The sequence below is a fragment of the Melampsora larici-populina genome (assembly GCF_000204055.1).
Source record: "Melampsora larici-populina 98AG31 unplaced genomic scaffold MELLAscaffold_15, whole genome shotgun sequence".
NCBI classification, from domain to species: Eukaryota; Fungi; Basidiomycota; class Pucciniomycetes; order Pucciniales; family Melampsoraceae; genus Melampsora; species Melampsora laricis-populina.
In genome coordinates this window covers 135,826-147,307 of record NW_006768779.1, presented here as the reverse complement: position 1 = coordinate 147,307, position 11,482 = coordinate 135,826, and the positions used below count along the sequence as shown (strand labels likewise).

At 42.3% G+C, this 11,482-nt stretch overlaps 2 protein-coding genes across 2 annotated transcripts; both read left to right on the top strand.

The window, feature by feature from the left end:
- Positions 1–268: 268 nt before the first annotated feature.
- MELLADRAFT_105771 (uncharacterized protein) lies at positions 269–1,415 on the top strand (the record flags this gene model as incomplete). The annotated part of the gene is made up of 3 exons (XM_007409383.1): positions 269–509; positions 590–987; positions 1,056–1,415. The coding sequence occupies 3 exons, from the start codon at positions 269–271 to the stop codon at positions 1,413–1,415; spliced, it is 999 nt and encodes a 332-aa protein (XP_007409445.1).
- A 7,670-nt stretch (positions 1,416–9,085) lies between these two features.
- MELLADRAFT_62535 (uncharacterized protein) lies at positions 9,086–11,029 on the top strand (the record flags this gene model as incomplete). Its single annotated transcript, XM_007409384.1, has 7 exons — positions 9,086–9,459; positions 9,511–9,790; positions 9,858–9,933; positions 9,987–10,199; positions 10,280–10,593; positions 10,656–10,940; positions 10,982–11,029. 7 exons carry the CDS (start codon positions 9,086–9,088, stop codon positions 11,027–11,029), a joined length of 1,590 nt encoding a protein of 529 aa, XP_007409446.1.
- Between the last annotated feature and the right edge of the window lie 453 nt (positions 11,030–11,482).

The following is an 11,482-nucleotide window of genomic DNA, read 5'->3' as shown; positions in this document are numbered from 1 at the left end:
TACACTCAACCTTTTTGAACATGATTCCAGCAAAGGCGAACTAGGATCCGATTTTTCAGCTCACAACTCCAATACACCCCACGAGTCTGGAGATAAACACGAAAACCCAGCACCCGGCCATCCACAACTGCCCAAGCGTTGCAAGAAAGATATTGAGGTCCCCACAATTGAAAACTATCACGACCTTGGCATCGAGTGGGGGCAAACAAAGGTGGATCGAACACTATCTCGCATACATGTAACCACCACTCGACCTTCACCTACAGCCATGTTCGAGGCTCAATCACTCCAAGCCCAATACAATCTTGACAAGACCATGCTGTGTATTGTTCACCACATTACACGCAATACACTAGATGAAGCTTTGTTGGTAAACCACCCAAGCATCAAATACATCCCTGATGGACTGATCCATCCATTCTTTTTCAGACACGAAGGACCGATGGCGCGTGAACCAAATAAGTACACCAACTACCTATCATATAGCTTAACCAGCACTCAAGCCAAAAGTTTGTCATCATTACACCACCTTTCCGCATGTTTGTCTTATTCCGTTCTCATTCCTTTTTACTCTTTCAAATTGTTCCAGTGCCGCCCAAAGGCGTAGCCACCGGCTTCAAAGCACGCAATAAACTTGTAGGCAACACATGGACTGCTTACTCACAAGACGAACGAGATGTGTTCCACCCAAAGATTTTTGAACGTCTGTGTCAACAAATCATGGAAACACCAGAGCCCTCCACTCAAACTTTGGAAGCAGCCAATATCAATACACTCGATGCTGAGGAAGCAACTCCAATAGACACCCAGGAAGACAAACCACTCAGCAATGAACAAATCAATAAATACATGCCCCACTTTCAAAGACTTGTCAACGTTCAAACGGTGTCATGGGACTTTAAACACGGTGTTCTCTGCCGACATAGCGGGAAAATACAACATCTTCAACAGGTTGCCAAAGCGGAGTTGAAAAAAGTTCTCAAACAGGTATATCAGCTATTACTATATGTATATAATATCAGCACACTAATATACTTACAAGCACATTTTTTCAGTTATTCAAAATTCACGATAAATTTGGCTTCCATTTCCACCTATTGATGTCTGCATGGAAGCCGGAATCCAAAGCTACTCATGCTTTATATCAAGACGAAGAATCATCTTGTGCAGCATGGCTCGATTTTGCCCGCACGGAGCTTCACTTACTTGAAAGGTTTGCGGTTGAATCAACTCAAGCACCACCTCCCAGACCCAACACAAAGAAGGGCCGTAAACAGCCAGTCTCACTAATTGTTCAAGCCGCAAAGCGAAAAGAGCTCATATCACTACTAAATGGACTCGTTGGTATGGACTTGCCTGGTTTCCTATCCAGATGGTGTCCACTTTTACTAATCTTACCTTACCATCCATTGTAGAAGCACACCTTCCAATAGGTCGTCACAGAAAAACCGAGACACATCCACAAACTCCCAATCCCACAGTCACATTCGCAACCAGGCGCTACTGCGGCCATATACATCTGGCTATATTACGTGTTGAAAACTCCAATCGACGAAAAGAGAAAACAGTAGTTTTGAACAAATCACTTCACAAGATCAATGCAGTATTCCGCAGACCAGAAAGAAGCACAGCAAGCTTCATTATCAGACAAGTCTCTCTTGTTATCAGATGAGAAATAAGATCATCATTAACATTGCCCCAATTGCTTTTCACTTTAATTTTTCCTTTCTTATATACAAACCTCTGTGTTCGAGTACTTCTCTTTTCCCCATCTTTGGGAAGAGAAGTACGTACATTTTTATCTTTTTCACTAAAATGAATGATCAAGTTCAATTAACATTTAACATATGTATATGACTCGTTTCTATCCTCACTTTCTATCTTTCAGATTCCGTGTCTCTTTTGCTAGTCCAAAGATCAGTTATCAACCTTGAGATAACTTGAACTAACAAGATCTAACCTGTTATTCTGAACCTGCTTATAGGTACTTATCATAATATCTCTATTTCTTTCTTTCTAACTTTTATCTAACAACTTGTTTGATGTTATAGGTCAGAAGACCTCAATTAGTTTCTTGTTGGTTGTTAGCGTACTTATCAAAGCCACCGTGCTTTTCATTAGGTCAGAAGACCTCAATTAGTTTCTTGTTGGTTGTTAGCGTACTTATCAAAGCCACCGTGCTTTTCATTAGGTCAGAAGACCTCAATTAGTTTCTTGTTGGTTGTTAGCGTACTTATCAAAGCCACCGTGCTTTTCATTAGGTCTTATTCCTATAACCCGTGTTTTCAGACTTCGAGACATTCACATGGTAGCGAGAGTATTTAAAACGATCCAAACTATCGAATGAGTCTGAATCCGGACAAATTTTTCGCACAAACGACCAGCCCTATCCCAGCATCTGAACATTCAGACAACGACGCTGACCTTTCAGTCAACATATCATCATCGCTTAGACCACCACCACTTATACCACCATCCCTAAACACACAACCAAACCCACCTAATCCAAACCCTTCAGCCATGTCTTCAGTCTTACCATTACCGGCTGAAATGAGTTCACAGCAACAAGCTATGATTCTGAATCAATCTCTTGATAGATCTTTGAAGAAACTTACCGATGAAACCTATATGCTATGGGCTTCATTCATCAGAACTAGATTAAAATCAATGTTCATTTCAGAATACTTAGTCTCCGATTCCATCAAACTCGAAAACAGCCAGTGTGATGATGAAGTCAGCAGAGCCTGTATTACCAGTTGGATGCTAAACAACATGGACGATATCAACAGAGCCCGATTCGAGCCCAAAATCACCATATACAAAGATGATGGACCGGACACTCAGAACCTACCAGCGAAACTCTGGAAAGCTGTCACTACTCATCACTCAGGAAGATCTGAAGAATTGAGACTATTGTTGGAACGCTCCTTAAGTCTGATAGTACAAGCTCCTAACCTACCTCTATTAACTCATATCGAAAACTTTCAAAATGCAGTCACTAAATACAAAACTGCTGGTGGAACTATGAGCGACGAAGACTTAGGTAGAAAACTTTTAATTTCTTTAAACAATAGCTACTTCCAAGATGCCAAAGAAATTGCTATTGCTGGATTCAAAGAATATGATCTCGTTGTGTCTGAACTGAAGAAAAGAATGGATGCAGTTGCTATGCTTACCAAGAACCCAATCACCGCAAGACCTGTCGTCAATCACTCAGCTGAAGCTAGTTATGTTTCAAGTTCCTATTCTCGAAACAAAAATCCTAATAAATGCACTAAGAAGAAATGTCCAGGTATCAATCACAATCCTGACATGTGTTTCAAGAAACCCGGAAACGAACACCTTCAGCGCAAGTGGATTGAGCAAAGAGTGAAGCTAGGACAATGGAATGGTGACCCACCAAAGGACTTATCGCAATCTTCATCAGCAGCCACTATCTTCAAAGACGAACCGACCATAGAACAACTAGAAAATGCTTTAGTTCTATGAATCCCTGCGCTAGTCATGTTTCTGCTCATTCCCTATCTAACGTCAACAACACTCAACGTTCAAACAACGTTGAAGTGCTCATTGACACAGCAGCTTTGCACCATATGTTCAAAGACAAACATATTTTCGACAATTATGTTGACTTAGAAGGCTCAAACGACTCGCTTGATATGGCAGGTGGAAAAGCTACCCTCAAAATCGTTGGTAAAGGCGACGTCAATTTTGAGGGTCCTGATGGTCATCACTTTCAATTGAAAAACTGTTTACACATACCTGATCTGAAAAGAAGTCTGATCGGCGGCACAATTCTGCTCAAGGACGACTTTATCACTAAGAAAGAAAACAACCAATTCATCATTCTTAAAGACGATAAATGTGCTTTTACCGGCACCCTAAATGATAATATCAACTTACTACGATCCTCGGTGAGAATTCAACCCAGTTCAGCACCTGAAGCAAGCGTCACCACGGCAAGCACTGATGTCAACATTCTTAATCTACACCGCCGTCTAGGTCATCCGAACGTTTGATACATGAAAACCATGGTTGTACACGGTAGTCTTAAAGGATTGGACATTAAATCTTCTTCTATTCCTGACACCTTACACTGTATCCCATGTGATCTCTCAAAAGCTCATCGCGTTCCTCACAATAAAACTCATGTCCGTAGTCTACATCTGTTAGAAAATATCCATCTTGATCTTAGCGGCATTGTCAGAACTAGCGCTGTTGATGGAAGTATGTATTTCATGCTTTTCACAGACGACTACTCAAGGTATCGGCATGTAGTGGGGTTGAATACAAAGTCAGCAGATGTTGTGTTTAATAAGATCAAACAATACATCACTCTGGTTGAACGTCAATGCAATTCAAAAATCAAAATGTTTACACTCGATAACGGCTATGAGTTTATCAACAGCTTGCTGGTTCCGTACTTCAATGAGTTAGGCATCTATCTTCGGACCACGGCCACCTATACCCCTGAAGAGAATGGGGTAGCTGAGCGTTCGAATAGGACTATCACAGAGCCTGCAAGAGCTATCATGCTTGAAGCTAACTTACCCATCAAATTTTGGATCTACGCAATCAAGTCAGCTGTCTATCTCAAGAATCGTACCATTTCTTCATCTCTCCCTGTGGGTAAAACACCCTTTGAGCTCTGGAATGGCAGGCAGCCTGATGTCAGCCACGTCAAGCCAATTGGGTGCTTGTGCTATGTTCTCGTACGCAAGGCTATTCGAGGTGGTAAGTTTCAGGCCGTCTCACGCCAAGCAATACTGCTGAGCCACACCGAGCACAACCTCAATTATGATGTGTTCATCATTGAGTCAAATACCATCGTAACTTCTCACAACGTCATCTTTCGTGAAACAATTTTTCCTCTCAAGAAAATGAAAACCTTTGATCTTTCTCACCTTTCATTTGAAGACGAAGACAACGCTATATTACCGGATCCTTCCATTGATAATCCTCGAATCGAGGATATCAATGACAACGTCCAAGACCCTGGTGGTGAAGGAATGCACCAGGACGAGGAAGAAGACATCACTCAGCCTCTTTTAAACCTTCATATCGAAGATCATCAACCTACTGTACCTATCGAGCCAGTGCCTCAAGACGAACCTCGCCGCTCAACAAGAGAGCGTGTCCAACCTGATCGTTATCGCCCTTCCGCAAGTTTTGCCTACTGGGACGATGACGGTGCCTTCATGGACTTGCATAATTACTTTCCATGCGCCTTTGCTGTTGGGTCCATGGTCAGATTAGTTAATGAACCCCACAATTTTAAGTCCGCAATGAATAGTTCCGACCGTGAAAAATGGAAGGCTGCTTGCGATAAAGAAATTCAAAACATGAATGATCGAAAAGTCTGGCATTTGGTACCTTGACCATCCAATAGACCTGTGGTGGGAAGTCGATGGCACTTCAAAGTTAAATTAAACCCCGATGGCACTATCAACAAATTCAAAGCACGATTTGTTGCAAAAGGTTATACGCAAACATACGGAATTGATTATACTGACACCTTCGCACCAACGGGCAAGCCTTCAGCGTTCCGCGCGTTAGTCGCCTTTGCAGCCTATCACGGTTACGAAATACACTCCATGGATGCAATTGCGGCATTTTTGAATAGCAAGTTAAAAGAAGAAATCTATATGGAGCAGCCCGAAGGATATGAGATAGGAGGTGAAGATGAAGATCTTGTTTGCGAAGTTGATCAGGCCCTTTACGGACTGAAGCAGTCGGCCAGAGATTGGAACGATGACTTCAAGAAGAAATGCATCAAAGCAGGATTCAAACAATCTCCGGCCGATGAGTGCGTATATATCCGAGAGCGAAAAAATGAAGTATGTCTCTTTTACCTCCATGTCGATGATCTAGCCATCACCGGAAACAAAATCCAGGAATTCAAAAATGAAATCAGTACGTTCTGGCCAATGGAGGATCAAGGAATCTCAACGTGCGTTGTCGGTATCCAACTAGTCCGAGCATCTCATAACCACTACATCATTGGTCAGGAGGCAATGACCCAATCACTTCTTGAACGATTTGGTATGACCGAATGCAAGGCTGCTTCCACACCCTTTCCCGGTGGCACCAAGCTCACCAAATCTACTGACGATGAAGCTCGATCTTTCAGCCTCCTCAACCTTCCATACAACAGCGGTGTGGGAAGCCTCATGTACCTATCCCAATGTACCCGCCCTGATATCACCTATGCCGTGGGATGTCTATCGCAACATCTCCATAAACCCTCTCTGCGTCACTGGGAGGCCTTCAAACACGTTCTCAGATACTTGGCGGGAACAATCAATCACTGCATTCACTACAAAAACACCTCGACTACTAACGTCTCAAGCAACAATGGCTATGCACTCCCTCAACACTTCGCCAATGCTGACTGGGCAGGCGACAAAAGCACCCGTAGGTCAACCACAGGTTATGTATTTCTGTTTTGCGGTGGAGCTATAAGTTGGAGAAGCAGGCTTCAACAAACGGTAGCCAAATCGTCCACGGAAGCGGAATACAGAGCAGCAAACGAGGCAGGAGACAAAATGATCTGGCTAGCACGCTTTATGGACTCAATTGGATTCACTCAACCTACACCTTTTCTTTTAAACTGCGACAGCCTAAGCGCGATCGACTTATCCAAGGACGCGGTGTTACACGGTCGCACAAAGGCCATCGAAATTCATTTTCATTGGCTTCGAGAGAAGGTAAATGATGGGGTCATCAAGTTGACGCACTGCAAGTCTGAAGACATGGTAGCCGACATCCTCACAAAGCCCTTACATCCTGGCCCGTTCAATTTTTTCAGAGATCAAATAGGTCTCAAACATGTCAGTGATTAGGTATCTTTTGATTATGTCGATTGAAGGCGGGTGTTGAAAACTCCAATCGACGAAAAGAGAAAACAGTAGTTTTGAACAAATCACTTCACAAGATCAATGCAGTATTCCGCAGACCAGAAAGAAGCACAGCAAGCTTCATTATCAGACAAGTCTCTCTTGTTATCAGATGAGAAATAAGATCATCATTAACATTGCCCCAATTGCTTTTCACTTTAATTTTTCCTTTCTTATATACAAACCTCTGTGTTCGAGTACTTCTCTTTTCCCCATCTTTGGGAAGAGAAGTACGTACATTTTTATCTTTTTCACTAAAATGAATGATCAAGTTCAATTAACATTTAACATATGTATATGACTTGTTTCTATCCTCACTTTCTATCTTTCAGATTCCGTGTCTCTTTTGCTAGTCCAAAGATCAGTTATCAACCTTGAGATAACTTGAACTAACAAGATCTAACCTGTTATTCTGAACCTGCTTATAGGTACTTATCATAATATCTCTATTTCTTTCTTTCTAACTTTTATCTAACAACTTGTTTGATGTTAGAGGTCAGAAGATCTCAATTAGTTTCTTGTTGGTTGTTAGCGTACTTATCAAAGCCACCGTGCTTTTCATTAGGTGAATAGAAATTTATATCTTTGGGAAGAGAAATTCCGTGTCTCTTTTGCTAGTCCAAAGATCAGTTATCAACCTTGAGATAACTTGAACTAACAAGATCTAACCTGTTATTCTGAACCTGCTTATAGGTCAGAAGACCTCAATTAGTTTCTTGTTGGTTGTTAGCGTACTTATCAAAGCCACCGTGCTTTTCATTAGGTCTTATTCCTATAACCCGTGTTTTCAGACTAATTCCGTGTCTCTTTTGCTAGTCCAAAGATCAGTTATCAACCTTGAGATAACTTGAACTAACAAGATCTAACCTGTTATTCTGAACCTGCTTATAGGTCAGAAGACCTCAATTAGTTTCTTGTTGGTTGTTAGCGTACTTATCAAAGCCACCGTGCTTTTCATTAGGTCTTATTCCTATAACCCGTGTTTTCAGACTTCAAGACATTCACATTACGACTTCCAGGTTGCGAGGTAACTGATGAGATGCTTTCTAGAGGTGCAGCCGCTGGAAAGCTAACGGGGCAGCAAGTTGAAACATGGATTAATGCTGTGAACGGAAAAACGTACTTGATTGTAAAAGCTGGCGACCCTAGATTGCTACAGGAGGCAAACAATGAAGAGGAAAATCAATAGCCAAGGTTATCATTGATCCCGCATACCCGCGAAATTTCGGCTTATCTAATTACAATAAATAATTAAAATTCAAATGTGTGTGCTGTCTATGTTTCACCAATGTCCTCTTACAAAATGTGTCACTTTGATCCTCTGTTGCAAAGTTATTGAGTTACAAAACAACAATGACAAATACCACACATGTGCGAGCCAACCAAACTGCGTAATTCAAACACACAGTATCCATGTCTTCAACCAAACTGCATAATTCAAACACACAGTATCCACGTCTTCAACCAAACTGTGTTATCAGACGCGAGTTTGGTAAGCGTTTTTCTGAACAGCATTATCAGACGCGAGTTTGGTAAGCGTTTTTCTGAACAGCATTATCAGTCGCGTGTTTTCTTTGAACTGCATTATTGCCCGCGGGTTTGCTGTCAACAGCGCAGTGGACCATTTCCATTTGGGCGACTCAAGCAACTCAACATTCAAATTGAGCAACTCAAGCGACTTGACATTCAAATTGAGCAACTCAAGCGACTCGACATTCAAATTGAGCAACTGTGCTGTGGACCATTTCCAATTGGGCGACTCAAGGGACTCAACATTCAAATTGAGCCACTCAAGCAACATGACATCAAATGAAATGATCCATCCAAACGCGACCAATACTCTACCTCATATAACCACTCCATCCAGGTCTCTTAAACACAAACACTCACCACTCCAGCCATCTCGATCGACCAGGTTATATTCCTTCTTACTTTTTCATCGTCTAACATTCATTTCATCAATATCATACTTCTTTCCTGCTGGGGGTTCTGGGGCGCTCTGACAGGATTCAGGCAGCTTCCTCCCCAGCAGATGGGCATCACATGAGATAGATTGGGATTGACAGGTTTCAAACCAATCCGATGCCCATCCCACCACCTTCTTTGGCTTAATCATACCGATGATATCTGTGTTGTGAAAGATATGAACCTCTGATGTTTTTTTCTTCTCTCATACCCAGCAGCCTGTCATGCCGCCTGTCAGGTCGAAAGCTAAGGAAAGCAACAGCACAGCTCGAAAGTCTTCGCCACATCCTTACTCCAGTGGTATGTACCTCGAGTCGAATGTATATTGTTTTCTGCTTGATTCTGACCGAAGGGCCTGCATCGAAGCCAAAGGCAAGGCCAAAGCCAAAGCCAAGCCCCGAAATCCGCATCTAGACGACGAGTTTCAACCTAACAAGGCCGGTCATCTGTATGATGACACCTGCGTGCTAAGTGGTGTAGTCAATCAATACCTCCGCCAGATGATTCAAAACGCTGAAATGGTGGTCACTGATTACGACCTAGCCGTAGCGTTTTTCCTAGAGGAAACAGGCCATTTGAAACTTGGCAACATACCGAAGTCAGTCAATACAATCATCCACGACTACGAAGTTCTTTGAGCTCTCACCAGCCGCCAGCACGATCTTCAAACTTGCGCTTTACATATCAAACACACCATCGAAGTTCACCTTGCGGACCCGGCCTCTGAGCCTCCTTTTGGCCTCAGGTATCCCAATATTCATGCGCTCCATCAACTCACCAAGGAACGATCGAAGTCTCCCCGTGCTCTACGTTCCAATAAGGCAGTTATAGTTGTTGACTCAGCTGGTCGGTTGCTCCTCATAAATCTACCTCCCAAATCAATGAAGAAGAAAGGCGATGATCACAAGAAAAAATATGGGTGTTCTGAGGTAGGTAACTTTACACCAACTTTTTGGACTTTTGGAATTTGTTCATCTAACTGTGTTTGATATTCAGGCACCATCGGAGGTGGAAGAAGGTATGACAATTGAAATAGGCCCCAAAAAGACCAAAGACATGAGTTCTGAGTTAGGTAAATTCACACTATCAAGTCGAACATTGTGAAATTGTTTATCTAATTACCAGGAAATCTGGAACAAGTATTGAAGGCTTTCGAAGGAGCGGCTCGCCTGCATGCGCTTCCCACATATGAAGCATCAAGACACGAATCGGTCAGCAACATACCCAGCTACACGGACATTCAACCTCGGCTTTTGAAAGCCAAAAACTCACCTGTGCCAATATTGGGTGCAGTTTATGGCTCATTGCCTTATGAAGCTTTTGGATACCCCTTGGGATGTATGTACAACCTTTCCTGCGGAAGGACGTTTATAAAATGCCCAATGACTGTGATAACTATATGTTTCTGTAGCCTGAAGCGTCACATGACACCAAAATGCAACTGGGCCTGGAACGTCAAGGTTACACTCTAGACGATGTAGGTGAAGGCCCAGCTTCTAGCCGCTATCTACCTGTAGTAATGGGCTTGGGTGAAGAAAGTCTTTTAAACTCATTGAAAATGCTAGATTGGCGGAGGAATCGCACTGGCCTTACGAAGTGTCCAGGGCTCTTAATGCGGCTGTGCAGCCCAAGACCTATGAGGTTGCTGAACACGCTGTCAGCTTCATTCAAAAAAACTCGAGTGCTATGCTTTCTGATAGAATCAAGGGTTTACACAATAAAATCGTACAAGGTAAGTAATTCCAATGTCAGGCGAAATGTGGCAGTGAGCTGATCTGTCTTACGTTCTTCCAGCGCCAAATCAATTACAATATGCAGGTTGCACCCCACCAAGACGGCAAGAATTCAGATCTTTTAGACTCGGTCTTCATCTACGGCAAAGGATACACTGGGGGCCGCATGGTATTTGGAAGCCTTGGGGTCAGTGTGTGTGGTGATCCTGGCTATTCCACTCATGGTCGTTTCAAATTTCTCGATCATGCTGTCAGCCCGATTCTTGCACTCTCAGGGTCAACTCCACCCCTTCGCATATCTCTTGCACTTTACTCACATGCTGATGTGTATTCAGGGGCAGCTAGGGTATCAGCTGCCCGTCTTGGTAATAGTAACGCATCTTTCAGCAACCCCAAAATGTGGCTACCGTTTCCGCCAGCAGATTTTTCAATTGATGTATGTTGTAAGATTTTGCGGAAAGAAGAGAATAAATGGCGAAAGATTCATTCACACCACCAGTGAGTGATGATACTCCATGATGCGATATTTTTGTGATCTTGTAACTGTATATGTTGTGATTTCAAATACACTATAATATATTTTGACAACATTTGTGTGATTTAGTAATAGTATGTATGTTGCGATGCTTACACTGTGAACATAATGTATTTCTCCAAGGTGAAAAATGATTACATTTAATGTACAAAATGATTAAAAGTGCATTAAGTCTGCATTAATTCTGCATTAATTCTGCATTATTCTGCATTAATTCTACATTATTAATCATTTTGTGCATTAAATGTAATCATTTTGCACCTTGGAGAAATACATTATCTTCGCAGTGTTATGATGTTGTGAAATAGTCTGTATTCCTGCTTTTGAAATACAGCCGTTGAAGGAATTAATGG